Genomic DNA, 16,434 nt, shown 5'->3' on the forward strand with positions numbered 1-16,434 from the left:
AGTGGGCACCTATCGACTGTGACTGGGTGCACATTAATGTCCTTCTGTATACGTCAGTCTGTTCACATAGCGGGCACCTATCCACTGTGACTGGGTGCACATTGACGTGGGATGTCCTTCTGTATACGTCAGTCTGTTCACATAGCGGGCACCTATCCACTGTGACTGGGTGGCACATTAATGTCCTTCTGTATACGTCAGTCTGTTCACATAGCGGGCACCTATCCACTGTGACTGGGTGCACATTAATGTCCTTCTGTATACGTCAGTCTGTTCACATAGCGGGCACCTATCCACTGTGACTGGGTGGCACATTAATGTCCTTCTGTATACGTCAGTCTGTTCACATAGCGGGCACCTATCCACTGTGACTGGGTGGCACATTAATGTCCTTCTGCATACGTCAGTCTGTTCACATAGTGGGCACCTATCGACTGTGACTGGGTGCACATTAATGTCCTTCTGTATACGTCAGTCTGTTCACATAGCGGGCACCTATCGACTGTGACTGGGTGCACATTAATGTCCTTCTGCATACGTCAGTCTGTTCACATAGTGGGCACCTATCGACTGTGACTGGGTGCACATTAATGTCCTTCTGTATACGTCAGTCTGTTCACATAGCGGGCACCTATCCACTGTGACTGGGTGCACACTGACGTGGGATGTCCTTCTGTATATGTCAGTCTCCTACAGCACTTCACCTTGGATTGGACACTCCCCCAGCAGGGTCTCTGGGCAGGAGAAGCACATTACAGGAAGCAGGCTCACAGTCTGCAGGTCAGGCTACCAGCTACTCATGCCACGTCAGAATTCAGTGTTCTGAGCAGGGTGTGCCATGCTTCTTACTTAGAAGTGCTGTATGCGAAGTAGGCTGGCCACCAGGTCATGCCTGCATTTCCTCCTACAGTTGGTCCATTACTTCTGAGTGGCCACCAAGCCGTCAGCTTCTAGAGAGGGACCTAAAGGCTTGCAATTATATTCACCAGCCTTGAAATGTACCACCAACTAAGGTAACAGTCACACCAGTCCTTAGAAAAGATCTGAACCTGTTCTCTCTGCGGTGTGGGAAGGCCCAGGGCGTGCCTCTGGTCGGTCAGGCTTCCTGAGCACGGGTTAACAGTTCCCAGGCTATGCTCTAGGGGTCCTGAGTCCTCCTGGGGCTCCAGACAGTCCTCGGCTTAATTTCAAAATTCTCTCAGAGGCAGATTTTAATTTCTAGCTTTGTATACACACACACACACACACACACACGACAGGGACTCACATATTCCAGGCTGACCTTGAACCTACCACACAGTCAGGATGATCTGGAATTCTGATCTCCTACCTCTGCTGCCTGAGGGTCACAGGTGTCTGTCACCACACCTGTTATTTTGTGCTGGGGCTGGAATCCAGAGCCTCGTCCATACTAGGCAGTCTGTCAAGTGAGCCACATCCCAGCCTCTTTCTGTTTATTCTCGATTGTTTGTTTGAAGTGTATGGATATTTTGTCTGCGTGTAAGTATGTGCACCATGTGTATCATGTGTGTGATTGGTGTCACATGAAGGCTAGAGGAGGGCACCCGTTCTCTAGGACTGGAGTTATAGACGGTTGGGAGCCACCATGTGGGTGCTAGGAATTGTAGCAAGTCCTCTGGAAGAGCAGGCTGTGCTCCTGAGCCGTCTCTCCAACCCATATATTTTTTAGAGGTTTATTTTTATTTCTAATTGTGTGTATGTGGAGAGGGCCGCAGGTGGATGTGAGCACGGGTGTCCAGGGAAGTCACAGTCATTCGGTCCCCTGGAACTGGAGTTGCAGGTGGTTGTGAACTCTCAACTCTACAAGAGTAGCACCTGCTCTCAACTGCTGAGCCATCTCTCCAGGACTGTTTCTTTTAATAAACAACAAAGGTTAAGCTGGGCATGTTGGCACAGCCTTTCATCCGAGAGGCAGGGGAAGGGTGATCTCTTGTGAGTCTGAGGCCAGCCTGATCTACATAGTGATACCCTATCACAAAAAAAAAAGAAAAGAAAATAAATAAAAGATAAATAACAAAGGTTTATTTGAAGACATTTCCTGCTACTACAGGGTCTGCAGGTTCAGGTGGACACAGCATTTTTCAGCCTCAGAATGACTGCCATTTGGGCCCGGTAATTCTCTCTGCAGGTACAGTAGCTCCCTGCAGTGCTCTGATCCCAGATGTTGGTGCCCCTGTCACCAGCAGGGACAATACCCTCAGGAGAGAGATTTCCTCCCGGGCCCTGATAGACAGTGTGAGGTGTGGTTGTCAGCATTCTCGAATGATCCCTGGCCAGGCTCTGCCATGCTGGACTCCAGATGCCTTACACAGTCTTTGACCATGGCCAGGTCCCACAGTCACTCATTTCCCATCATCCCTCCCACTGTTCTGCTTTGTTCCCACTGCTGCTTCCATGGTCCTCACCTCCCGGCCTCTTGGCAGGCAGACAAGGACGGCAGGACCAGGAGAGGAACCCCACGCCTAAGCCCTGCAAGCTGGGCATATGAAGTGCAGAGACAGAATTCTTTTGCAGCAATGGTGTGTTTATTTACTCTTAGCCTTGCTACAAAGTATATTCGGTTGTGGCACAGAACGTGGGGAGCACAGAACTGAATGAAGACGCAGTGACGGTCCCTTACAGCCCACTGCCCAGATAGCAACGCTGAGCTGTAGTTCCAGCGAAGAGTAGCACCGTGGATGCTGTGCAGGCAGGGACACCCAGGCAGGCACAGCCCCGACCAAGAACATCACAAAGCAGTCTCCCAGTTAACGTCAGCTTTATTCAGATGCAGGGCACCCAGAGGCTTCCCCAACGTGTTTCATGGGACATTTAACCCAGTCCCCCCGACCTCACCCTAGAACAGCCCTTTGCAGCTAGACATCAGAACTCATCCTTTATGTCAAAATGGGGCTGGTCTTCAGGCTTGAAGTCCAGGTTGGGGCTGCCGTCCTCGTTGAGGATGCGGCGTGCTGTGTAGCCAACAATGGGGTATTTGGCCTTGTACACCCTGGTGAAGACGTCGTCTAGGGCCTCCAGTTCCTTGGCTGTGAGACCCGTCTGGGGGAAAGAAATGGGAGAGGGACGTGAGCAAATTGCATTTGGCCACATTGTATCTGACACTGCCCTCTCTCTGCCCTGCCTTACCTGCCCCAAGCCCCAAATGCAAGAGAAAAACACACTTAAAAAAAAAATTTAGGAGAGAGCAAAAACACAGTCCTCAGTATCACAGATTCTGTAGTTGTGTTTCTTGTATTTGGGGAATTACTGGGGTCTGCACATCTGTGCTGCAGAGAATGAGGCTCACCCCGGAATCCACCTTTGTGTTCACGATGCCCCCGCTTGCCTGAAATATGTGGAAAAACCATCTTAGATCAAGTAACGGACAATGGACTTTTAAAGTATTTGTACAGAGGTTAAGTGAGCGTGTTTACAGGATGGGGGCAGCATGTGTGTGCAGGGGTGAACAGAGTGTGTACAGGGTGTAGATGCAAAGTGTCTGTACAGAGGTGGAGTACCGGGTGTGTGTGCAGGGGAAGAACGCAGGGGAGCAATGGCTTCATCAGTTTTGCCTGTCAGCTGATAGAGGAATTATCACCCACAGGACACCCAGTCTTGGGTGGGAGGCTCTATAACCGGTGTCTACCTCTGTACTATTACACATGTGAGTACGCCGTCTGCTGTAATTTGGATGGAGAGTGTCACTTTATGAAAGGTCCCCTCAATGGTTTGGTCTCCAGGGTGGAGCTGGGAGGTGATGGAGCCTTTAAGGGGCGGGGCCTAGCGAGTGGTGCATACATTGAGAGTTTGCCCTCCACAGGAATTGTGGGACACTGGCCACTTACCCGTTCTCTTCTGCTTCCTCTGTCACATGCCCTAGCCATGACGTGGCTATAACCAGCCCCATTTTAAGAAATGCTGTTTTCTTCTACACAAACCACGAGTGTGGAGGGTACCCTGTTTCTCCCCAGTTCATCCTAAGCTACAGCAGCTCCCGAGACTGGGATTCGGAGGTGGGTATAGATGGGGTGCAGATCACAGGGGTACCGAGCTGCTGGGCAGGCTGGGGACACACAGTGAAGTCTGCCAGGTTGGACAAGTCCACACAGAGTTTGGACTTAAGTCTGTAAGCAGAAATGAGCCATGGGAGCTCTGAAGTAGGGGTGACCCAGTAAGATGATGAATTTTAAGAAAGTATTTGGCCACCATGCAACATAGGCTAGTTAATGGGCTTATTAGGAAGTTTGGGGGGCTAAGGGTCTTGTCCAGTGGCAGAGCACTTGCCTAACATGTTGGGGGGCCTGGGTTCAAATCCAAAGAAATAAAACAATTTTGTTTAACCGAGAGACTTAAACAAAAAACCAAAATCAGGGGCTGGAGAGATGACTCAGCGGTGGTTAAGAGCATTGGCTGTTCATCCAGAGGCCCTGGGTTCAATTCCCAACACCCACATGGCAGCTCACAGCTGTCTGCTCCAGTTCCAGGGGATCTGACTCCCTCACACAGACATGCATGCAGGGAAAACACCAATACACAGAAAATATAAGTAAACACATTTTAAAAAATTAGCTGGGCTTAGTGGTATCAATCTTTAATCTCAGCTGTTGGGAGGCAGAGGCAGTCTGGTGAGCTTGAGGCCAGCCTGGTCTACATAGACAGTTGCAGCCCAGACAGGGCTACACAGTGAGACCCCATCTCAAGAAAACAACAAACAAAGGCCAAGAACGAATCCCACGGCAATGGAGCAGAGCATTCTGATAAACGCTTGTCAGCTCATCAGCTTACAGTGTCGTGAGTGAGGTCCGCAGGATCCAGTGACATCTTGGCCACTCCTCTGGTGGAGTCTTTCCCGGTCAAGGCATTGTAGGGGGCTCCTCGCCCATAAAACTCTACAGGGGGTGCGGAAGGGGAGAGAGTGGGTGTGTGTAGAGCAACAGGCGCTACTTGGGAGTTCTCCAGACTCCCCCGCCCCCATCCAGTCCACATGGTGCTCCACCAATCCAGAACAGTGCTCCACCAACCCAGAATGGTGCTCCACTAATCCAGTCCACCAATCCAGAATGGTGCTCCACCAACCCGGAATGGTTCTTCACCAATCCAGAACATGAGGGAGACATACCATGACTGAGAGGTGGTTTATAGAAAACACACAATGCAGACTCTTTGAAAGTTAAAATGCAAGTCACACCTAATGATGCAGGCCTGCAATCACAGCTAGGAAGGAGGCTGACACAGGAGGATTGCACGTTCAAGGCTAGCCTGCACCCGCCCCAGAGTAAGTGTTTTAAAAAGGAGCGGGAAAGGTATGGTGTGTGGCTCAATGGTAGACTGCTTGTCTACTGATCTACATTTATTGTTCTTAAAGTATGACAAAGTATGACTTTATCGTACATAAAGTCCTGGGTTCAATCCTGTGTGTGTGTGAGTGTGTGTGTGGTATGTATGTTGTGTATATGGTGTGTGCATATGGTGTGTTTGTCTCTATGTATGTATGTATGTATCTACCTGTCTATCTATCTCTGTGTGTATCTCTGTATGGAGATGTATATACAAATACAGACAAGAACCTCTGGTCTCAAATGCCTCAGGAGGCCAAGTCTCCTTCTACTATGTGGACTTACAGGATGAGTCATGAAACCCACCTCCTGGGGCTGGAGAGAGGACTCAGTGGTTAAGAGCACTGGCTCTTGTCCAGGACCCACGTTCAATTCCCAGCACCCACATGATGGCTCACAACCACCCGTAACTCCAGTTCCAGGGGATCCAATGTCCTCTTTCTGGCTTCTGTGAGCCCTGTATGCACATGCTACACAGACACACATGCAGGCAAAGCACCCGTATGCAAAATAAAAATGTTAGAAAACTATTTAAAAACCAAACACCTCCTGGTGCTATGTGTCGATAGACTCGGGGAAACAGTGTTTGGTCGCCTTCTAGAACAGCAAGTCTCAGCTAAGGGGCACTTTTCTGCCTTCAGCTGGAGTGCTCATGGGTTTGAACTGGATTCCACTGCCCTCCAAACAGGAACTGGTATGGTCAGGAAGTACTAAGTAGATAAGACCTCTTTTGGTGAAACACTGTTGGGTTAGCTCCATCAGGGCCTTTCAGAGGGAAGGGAAAGGCCTTGCCTGATGCAACCCCTTGCCTCGTTCCTCCAGGCACCTGCTCCAGCCCTGTGTTCCCCAGAAAGAAAGAGCCACTTACCCTTTCCAGAGCTGACATCAAACACCACTCCCTTCACCGCCAAGTAGATGGGCTGATCCTCCTGGAAAGCAGGGGAGAGGCGTGAGGGGAAGGGGAGAAACACTGACTCTCTACACAGGTAGCTAGGACTGCTTGCCACAAGCTAGGTCAGGAATGGTGGTGAGCTGCTAGACTTGGCCCTGGCAGGCTCACCACCTCTCAGACAATGTCAATCCCATTCACCAAAGCTCGGAAAGTCATAAAGTGCCCTGAGGTGTGGCAATGCCCTCCTGCAAAACAGTCGGGGGTTGAAGCAGACAAGCAAACCAGGCATGGCAGTGCACCCCGTAATCTCAGCATTCAGGAAGCAGAGGCAGGAGGATCAGAAGTTCAAGTTTAGTCTCAGCTACTTAGCAAATTTGAGGCAGGCCTAGGCTATGTGAGACCCTAGCTCAAATAAGACACAAATCAAAAGAATATGAGGGGGCTGGAGAGATGGCTCAGAGGTTAAGAGCATTGCCTGCTCTTCCAAAGGTCCTGAGTTCAATTCCCAGCAACCACATGGTGGCTCACAACCATCTGTAATGAGATTTGGTGCCCTCTTCTGGCATGCAGGCAGGCATGGAAGGAACGTTGTATACATAATAAATAAATATTAAAAAAAATAATATGAAATGCTGGATGATTTCAGTCAGAACATGATCCTGTCACCAACAGACACACATGGGTTTAAGCGTGCCAGTGACACACTTTTTGTTTTGATTCTTAAAAAAAAAGATTTATTTGAGCCTGGAGAGATGATGATGATGATGCGTGTGTGTATGTATGTATGTGTATATGTATGTATGTATGTATGTGTATATGTATGTATGTGTATATGTATGTATGTATGTGTATATGTATGTATGTGTGCATGCATGCATATGTACATATCTCACTTGGTGGCTACAGCTAGAAAAGGCGGCAGGTTGTCACAGCACCGGCCTGTGACATAACTGCTTCCTATAGGCTGCTTTTCCATTGCCGTGGCAATACCATGTATTAGTTTATCTGGGCTGATGGTTCCAGAGGGGTCGTATTGCGGTTTTAGGTAGCCTGGCTTCCCCACAGTCAGGTCACCTTTCCTCCAGGGCTGAGTTGTCCCATTGCAGCCCTACCCCCCCCCCCCAAAGCTGACCTATCGCAACTCTAAGTATATTTCGGCTTCCCGATAAGTCAGGATATCCCAGTACCACTACTGTACCACGTTCCCCTACAGAGGAAGACAACATTGGAATGCCTTTTCCAGTTCTTGCTTTGGTCAGAATTTACAAAGGGATTGAACATCATTTTGGTGGCTGCCACTCAAGAGAGATGACCACAGAATGGAAGAGGCTCATCTAAGTTTTAAGATTTGTAAACTCAAGAAGAATCAGATAATCCAAGAGGCAGAGGCAGGTGATCTCTGTGAGTTTGAGACCAGCCTGGTCTACATAGTGAGTTCCTGGCCAGCCATGGAACTGGCTAGTTTTATGTCAACTTGACATAAGCTAAGGACATTTTGGAGGAGGAATCCTCAACTGAACAATATCTACATAAGACTGGCCTATAGGCTGGCTAGTGGTTCATTTTCTTGATTGATGTGGGAGGGCCCAGCTCACTGTGGCAGAGCCTAGGGGTATAAGAAAGCAGGCTGAGCAAGCTGTAAGGAGCAACCCAGTAAGCCGCACTCCTTACCCCTCACCCTTCCATGATTCTTGCCCCCAGGTTACTGCTCTGCTTGAGTTCCTACCCTGACCTCTGGAAGTGAATGGAGTGTGACCTGGAAGTGTAAGAGGAAATGAACCCTTCCCTCCAGAGTCATGGCCATTGTGTTGCATCGCGGCAATAGAAACCCTAAAATGCAGGACCAGATAGCGAGACCTTGTCTCAAAAACTAGAACAATGAAAATTAATTCCAAAATTGCTCACAGGGACTTTGACTTTAAAGCTGGAAGGAGTCTAGAAGATGCTCAAACACGTTCTTTATGGTTGAGACTGTTAGTTGTGCGTGTCTCTCTCTCTCTCTCTCTCTCTCTCTCTCTCTCTCTCTCTCACACACACACACACACACACACACAGAGAGAGAGAGAGAGAGAGAGAGAGAGAGAGAGAGAGAGAGAGAGAGAGAGAACGAGAGCTCTCTAGGCTAGCCCTGAACCCAGTTCTCCTGAATATCTCCTGAGGGTTGGGATTCCAGGCTTGCCCCCACCACACCCTGCTGAGTAAGGCCATTTGGTTCCAAGGATAAGATATGATAAGGAGGAGGGGAAGGCAGGGAGATTTGGAACACAAGGTTCCTCCTGCCCTCTCTCCATGCCCACGGCATCATTAGCCCAGAGAGAACTTGCCTAGATGTAGGGGGACAGTGAGTAGGGACCCAAAGTTGCTCAAGAGCCAGGGCTCCAGGAAAACATGCATGGCAGGAAGGGACGGGAGCTTTCACTGCCTTCACCTGAGACGTGTGGTGGCCTCACCATCTGGCATTTCTGGCTGTCTCTGGCCAATAGCAAGTGCCTCAAGGGCCGTGGAAGCATTGGGCAGAAAGGAAGTGAGTGGACTGTGGGCACAGCTGGTCAGAGTACCCACACCTCATCATCCTCTGGGCCCGGGTGAGGGCTGAGCCAGACCAGCTCCTCAGCACCCCTCTTTAGAGGGAACCTGCTGTGTAGGTTTTTTTTTTCCCCAGAGAAAACTGCCTTCCTGTGGTACTGCAGGCATTCATTACCCATGACCTATCTGAGGGTCACAGAACAGGGGTTTACCAACAGACTAAAAGGGATAGAAGAAAGTAATAGAAAGTGGAAGAAAACACAAGTGCCTGGTCTGAGGTTGCTCTAGTCAGGTGGCTCTACATATAGGAAATCATCATAGTTAATCTGGGTGGGTGTGACCTGCTCCAGCCCACGGAAAGCTCATGAGGTTCCCTGAGGGAAAGGGAACTCTTCCTAGCAGGTGGCGCCTGCCTGAGATCAATGTGAGTTCTTCGGCCACCCTGGTCTGCATAGTGAATCCAAGACAGCCAGAACTATATAGTAACAAACCCTTCCAGGAAGAAAGGAAGGAAGAAAGGAAGGAAGGAAGGAAGGAAGGAAGGAAATAAGGAAGGAAGGGAGGGAGGAAGGACATAAGGAAGGAAGGGAGGAAGGAAAGACATAAGGAAAAAAGAAAGGAAGGGAGGGAGGGAGGGAGGAAGGACCTGCTGGAGAATTCCAGCCTCCTTCGGTTCAGCTATCTGATTAGCCAGCCCCACCATCTGAAACCGTTGTAATAATACCTCCCCTCCTCCTCTCCAATGCCAGTACCATTCATTTGAAAATATGGCAGCTGTGAGGCTTAGTGACTTGGCTTAAATCACAAGCCCAGGTACCAGTAAAGGTTTAAGTTTCAGCATGACCAAATAACAAACCATGATGCTACTGGAGGTGGTGGGCGTGGCTACTGGAGGTGGTGGGCGTGGCTACTGGTAATTCCTCAGGACCCATAGCATAGACCCGAGCCATTTCTGGCACCGCACAGCTCTGCTAACTACTCAGGGCACTCCTCTGCCTCTGCTCCCAGCAACTCCTCCCACCTCATGCTATGGCTCTCCACCCTTAAGTCTCGGTCCACATATGATTAATATGAAAACTAGGGTCTTAGTCCTTGTCCTGTAGTCTCTGGGTGTGCCCTTCCTTGGAATGTGTGCTGGGGGGGGTGTCAAGAACCCCCATATATGGATGAATGCAAACTCTATAGAGGGCGGTTCACAGATATTAAAGACGAATCCACTCCTGGGTTCTTTACGCTATCTCTTCCCCTTGAATATACCCTTTCCCTGGCAGCAAACGACCAAGAGCCAGTCATCTGCGTACTAGAAACCCTGGCTTCTTCCCCAGCTACACTGGGTGCGCCCATGCATGCTGCTCCCATGCATAGTGCTCCTATGCATGGTTCTCCACGTAAAGCCCACTGGACACCCCATGCAAGTCGTGAGGCATCCCCGTCGGATAGGGAGGAATACAACTCCTTGCTAAGTGTTCTCTGCACGTGTGAGCATCTGCACCAAGAGCTCCCTTAACACCATCTGCCCCTACCACCAGCACGTTCCTATCCCTGTGTCCTCCTCATGGACCCATGGGTCTAAACCAGTGGTTCTCAATCTTCCTAATGTTGTAACCTTTAATACAGTTCCTCATGTTGTGGTGATCCCCAACCATAAAATTATTTTGTTGCTACTTCATAACTCTAATTTTGCTACCATTATGAATCGTAATGTAAATATCTATGTTTTCCGATGGTCTTAGGGGACCCCTGTGAAAGGGTCCACGACCCACAGGTTGAGAACTACTGTCCTAAATTGTCATCCATAAGGACCCCTGTATATTCGGTCTGTGTAAGGCCAGCTAAAACAGAGAGACTAGGGAGCACAGTCCAGAAAGGCTGAGCAAAGCAACACAGGTCCCTCCCTCCTGAGCCGCTGAGCCCTTCAGTTTCCCCGGCAGTAAAGGCAGGGGATTCATTCCTGGAAAGTATGGCTTCCTCCCTACCTAAAGCAGCCGCCCCTATGGGGGAGCGTTGTTCCCCCCTCTGCATTCATCCCCACGAGCCCAGACACTAAATGGGGTCTGATGGAAGGGTTCCAGAAGGCCTGGGACAACGGAGCAGGAAGAGGAAGGGCTGAGAAGTCCTGGATCATCCGGGCTCGCCCCAGTCTCACTAGCCCAGAGAGCGCGCTCTGGCTGGCCACTGCACAAACCATAGGCCATGTGGCCCCAGGCCACACTCACACTAAAATCTAGAAGGGTCTGAGGTCTGTACTCAAACCACAGCGACAAGGCGGGGCGAGGGGAGCGCGGGGTGGGGCATGAAGGCAGCGCCTGGCCTCCACCAAGGGCCTCGCGCGGGTCCCCTGCCACCAGCTGGGGCCTGGGGACAGCAGCCGGCCCAGGCCGCGCCGCCTACCTCCTCGCCGCCGTAGCGGGCCAGCTCCTCCTCCGTGAAGAGCCGCACCGGGGGCCCGCGCTCTGCGGGGCGTGGCGTCTGCCCAGCGCGGGCTGTGGCCACCGGGGTCAGAGCCAGCACCAAGGCGAGCGCCGTCAGCGGCCACAGCCGCCACCCGGGCGCGGGGAGCGCCATGGACCGCCTGGAGCCGGCGGGAGGACGGCGGGGCGGAGCACAGTCAGCAACTAGGGAGGGGCCCTGTAAAACAGGACCCGGCCTTATTAATTACTTTCTCGGAGAATAAATCCTACTCTGTAGCCTGTAATATTCTTGAACTGGCGGTGATCCTCCTGCCTCAGCCTCCAGAAAACTGGGATTCCAGGCTGGTGGCACCAAGCCCAGATAGCTTGCTTACTTTTCTGTCCTTCCTTCCCTCCCTCCTTCCTTTCTATGGCTCCTGTCCTCTTTTCTTTTTTCTCCCTCCCCTCCCCTCCCTTCCCCTCCCCTCTCCTCCCCTCCCCTCCTCTCCTCTCTTCTCTTTTCTGTCCTCTTTCCAGGTTTCAGGGTCCCTTCTAGCCTGGCTCTTTTGTGTTGCAACTAATCTGTGACCTTGAAGAGACCCTTCAGGCCAAACACAACTTTACGGGTTTCTGTCCTCCAGCGCTCTGTCTGGCTGCTCCAGCCCCTTCTCTTTCTGCAGGCCTGTGTGTTAGGACCCTCTTGAAATGGAAAGATCCTTCCTGGATTTTTGCTGACCACACTTAGCTGCCAACTTCCCAGAGAGGCTAAGGAGCAGTTTGTAATTGAATAGCATGCCCACCAGGCACACTGGAGTGAACCTGTACCCTGTCTGCTGTCTCTGGTGGACACTGAGCGGAGGAGCGGCACCGACAACTGGGCACGCAAGCCGAGGCCTCAGAGAGCAGGCGTTTGGGAGTGGGTTTGTTTCCTAGGGCCGCTGTGCTGGAGGACCACAAACCCGCTGTGCTGGAGGACCACAAACCTGCTGTGCTGGAGGAGCACAGACTGATGGAGGAGCACAGACCCGCTGTGCTGGAGAACCACAGACTGATGGAGGAGCACAGACCCGCTGTGCTGGAGGAGCACAGACTGATGGAGGAGCACAGACCCGCTGTGCTGGAGCACCACAGACTGATGGAGGAGCACAGACCCGCTGTGCTGGAGCACCACAGACTGATGGAGGAGCACAGACCCGCTGTGCTGGAGGAGCACAGACCCGCTGTGCTGGAGCACCACAGACTGATGGAGGAGCACAGACCCGCTGTGCTGGAGGAGCACAGACCCGCTGTGCTGGAGGAGCACAAACTGATGATTTACAGGTATGCTCAGTCTTTTGGCCTTGTAACATGATGATGACATCCACAACATTCATGTTCAGGAACTATGCAATCAAGTCACAAAAAAACCCTCATATCTTAAGTTTGTGGTTTTCTCTTGGGCTGGGTTCAGAGCTGTACCGGGGCACATGGCCCAGGGATGGAGTGGAGAACTGCAGCCACCATGTGAGTGACTGGAGCCACTTCGGCTCCCTGGGCTGTGCCCCTCACAGTGTGTGGTGGTTTCAGTGAGGATGCCTCCCATAGGCTCATATACGTGAATGCTTTGTCCCCAGTTGTTGGAACTATTTGGAAAGGATTAGGAAGCGTGACCTTGTTGGAGGAGAGGTGTGTCACTGGGGTGGCTTTGAGGTTTCAAAAGATTTATGGAATTCTTAGAGTTTTCTCTCTGTCTCATGGTTGCAGATGAAGCAATATGTGAGCCTCGCTCCACCATCGTGGACTCTGACCTCTGAAACGAAAAGCAAATTAACTTCTTCCTTTTATAAGTGGCCTTGCTCATGGCGTTGTATCGCAGCAATAGGGCCGTGAATAAGACACCTTCCATCTTCTCATCAGGACACAGGTCCTATTGGACAGGGCCCATCCCATCCTACGTATGTCTGATTAACTCTCCAGTGACCCTGTTTCCTACAAAGTCACATTCTGAGGCACTTCTGAGCATTTAGAGGGGACATAAATTTATTACAAGGCTCTAGGATAGAGAGAATAATTGATGCCATGAGACAGGGATGGCCACTTCCCTGGCCCTTAGGGAACCAGAGGAATGGAGATGGAGAAGCTAGTTTTGAAGATGGTCACTTTGTGGAGCCAGGAGGAGGAGCCAGAGCACAAGGCTGGTAATAAAGACGGTAGCATCAAGGGGTCCTCCAAGGCAGGGGAAAAGTGTGCCCTCAGGAAAGGAGTTGGGGTGCAGTGCTGCAGAGAGAACAAGGGTAAGAAGCATGAGGGATGGTGAGATGGCTCAGTGGTACGCTCCTTGCCTTGACAGCCTTACTACTGAGTCCAGTCCTGGGGTCACGGTGGAAGGAGCAAGCAGGCCCTAAGGGGTTGTCTTCTGACATCCGTGGACACACCGTGGCAAGTACACACACCACCTACCACCTCACACATGCACACCGATGGTACATCAAACAAACAGGAAACAGGCCCCTGGTTTGACAAAGCAGAAGTCACACTCATGAAGCCTGACTGCTCAGGAGGGTGGGAGAAGAGGCCTTGGGGACACCAAGGGCTGAAATCCCCATTTTATGGTCCCTCTGCACTCGCACACAGATCCACAGGGACAGGAGCGCTGGGTGTCTCAGTCACTTCTGGATCCAGTGTGGGCATGGCGCATTGTGTTTGTTAAACTGGGTTGACTCTCGCATTAGCCAGTATTCACTTCAAATGAGTCTTTGTCCAGTCTGGCTGGGGTAAATTTACCTGGTTCTTTCAGCTGTAAAACCCTTGTGTGACACCCTTTATTGATAGAGTAAGAAATGTCATTAGTTGCTTGTATTTTCGTGGATGTCTTACTTAGGTTTCTATTGCTGTTGTAAAATATGACCAAAGGTAACTTGGGAAGGAAAAGGTTTATTTGACTTTACAGCTTCTAAATCCACCGTCTAGGGAAGTCTGGACAGGAGCTGACACAGAGTCCATGGAGGAGAGCTGCTTGCTCCTCGTGGCTTGATCAACCTGCTTTCCTAGAGAAACCAGGACCACCAGCACAGGCAGCACTGCCCACATGAGCTGGGCCCTCCTACGCCCCTCTTCAATCAAGAAGATGCAACACAGGTTTGTCCACAGGCCCATCCGGTGGGGCCAGGTATTCGGCTGAAGTTCCCTCCTCCAAAATGACTCCAGATTGTGTCAAATTGATATAAAAACCAACGAGTGCTGTGAGCTCTTCTTAAGCGAGATGGCTGAGCCACTATTCTATTGATAAACTTAACCAATATTTGCTGAGCCCCTACACTGTGTTAGGTGCTATACACACTGTCTAGAGCTGCTTCTCGGGCTTTTGGCTATGATCAAGTGTGCATTGTCTATAAACTGGTTCATTTAATAGACGTGAGAGCAGAGGACCTAGGGCAGGGAGGGTGACGTAAGATAAACAAAAGAAACCCACCCCTCCCTGGTACAGGCAGCTTTTATCAAAGATCTGCTGAATTCTTAACTATTCCTTCTGATGGTCATTTCTGGTGTATATACATAAAGCAAAGGCATTTATGGGATGGGGTGAGGAATGCCATAACCAGACCTGGATGGGCTGTCCTGGCTGTCCTAGGCAGAAAGACCGCCAGTTAGACTACCTTACGGCAGCGCCAGCTATTCTGAACACGCCACAGGAGCCTTAGAAATCTATCCAGCTATTGCAACCCGTTGCTTTGGCTCTTGAAGGTGCAACCTCAGCCAGGGTTGCTTCCCAGGCCATCACAAACTACTCGTCATCACAAGCCTGTGGAGCTCTAGGTAACCGACAAACATTTCTACTTAGGCCAGATGAAGGGCACTCATCTGGTGGCCTAGCAGGGTGATGCGTGATTGTGAAAATGCAAACCCTCATTTGCATGTGAAGTTTTCTGTGATTGGTACCACCCTGTTGTAGAATATTATTTTAAGGTGTGTTACATTTGTTTATGCTCTGGAACATTGTTTAAGGATGTAAAGATGTGTTGTTTTTGTTTATACTGTATTTGTTTAACTCTGTGAAGCTGTGACTCTTTGCCTGTCTAAAACACCTGACGGTCTAATAAAGCGCTGAATGGCCAATAGCAAGGCAGGATCAAGGATAGACGGGGCTGGCAGCTAGAGAGGATAAACGGAGGAGGAGGGGACACTAGGGATAAGCAATCAGCCAGCCATCTAGTAAGTGTGAAAGTAAGATACAGAAGTGAGAAGGGAAAAAGCCTGGGTGTAAAAGTTAGATGGCTCAGGAGTTGGAATACGGGCTGCTGCCAAGGCTGGGGATTCCTGCTTTACTGTGTCTAATAAGAGCTGTAACATTGTAGAGCGTAGAGTCCTGGTACCTAGGTATATGTAAGAGCTACAGGTATGTGTAACAGGGCTCTATAGCTAAGGATCCTGTTATCGGAGGCTTGGGTGGGAGCTGTAACACTAGAGGGCGCCACTTGCTACGGCTCTCGCTAGTCTGGAGCACTACTGGCTGCCGCTGCTATAGATACAAGACCTTCCAAAGAGAACCCACGGAGATCCAGGATTCTCTGGTGTGGTTGGTGCTGCTATGCTTGCCACCGAGAGGGGAAGGAGTCAAATGCCATGAGTAGGTTGGGGGCCGGGGCTGCCAAGCTGCAGGGGGCACAGAGCAATGCTCCCTGAGATTTAATAAGCAGCCTCTGCTTCACAGCTGAGTGGCTCTAGGCAGTGAGAAGAGGAAGATGTGGTTCTCAAGTCCTCCCAGTTACAGCACAAACATTCCATTCCCCCCCATTTAGAGCTTGTGGCTCAAGGTTGAACAGGTATGTGGGTGTCTCTTACAAGGTACTGTGAAACTACTTTGTTGGCCACAATGGTAGACAAAGGAGGGCTCGGAACATGGCAAAAATCGTGGGTGACGGGCAAAGTCCGACTTCCAAGTGTGCAACTTGAGAATCAAGGAGCCGGCTGAAGAGGACCTGGGTTTGGTTCCCAGCATACATAGGAGGCTGGCATGTGTGTGATGCCCCTCTCTGACCTCCCTGGGCACTTGCACACAGGAGGCACACACACGCACACACACACAATACATAAATCTTTTTTTAAAAGTTTAAAGACGATATGAAGGAGAAAGGTATAACCCTAGGACTTGGGAAGCTGAGACACAGTTACTGCCTATGAATTCGAAGCCAGCTTGATCTACAAGGTGAGAGATTGTCTCTCCCTCCCCCGCCCTTCGGAATTTTGTTAGTTCTGTCCCAGATGCAATAACGTCTTGATCACCACTCCCTCCCTATCCTTTCTGATACAA

At 50.5% G+C, this 16,434-nt stretch overlaps 1 protein-coding gene across 1 annotated transcript; it reads right to left on the minus strand.

The window, feature by feature from the left end:
• Positions 1–2,762: 2,762 nt before the first annotated feature.
• On the minus strand, positions 2,763–11,464 carry Nenf (neudesin neurotrophic factor). Its single transcript, XM_075989484.1, has 4 exons — positions 11,146–11,464; positions 6,205–6,265; positions 4,786–4,889; positions 2,763–3,060 (listed from the first exon to the last, which is right to left on the minus strand). Exons 1-4 carry the CDS (start codon positions 11,317–11,319, stop codon positions 2,884–2,886), a joined length of 516 nt encoding a protein of 171 aa, XP_075845599.1. The 5' UTR covers positions 11,320–11,464; the 3' UTR covers positions 2,763–2,883.
• Positions 11,465–16,434: the final 4,970 nt, after the last annotated feature.

Source organism: Microtus pennsylvanicus, chromosome 10 (assembly GCF_037038515.1).
Source record: "Microtus pennsylvanicus isolate mMicPen1 chromosome 10, mMicPen1.hap1, whole genome shotgun sequence".
Classification (NCBI taxonomy): domain Eukaryota; kingdom Metazoa; phylum Chordata; class Mammalia; order Rodentia; family Cricetidae; genus Microtus; species Microtus pennsylvanicus.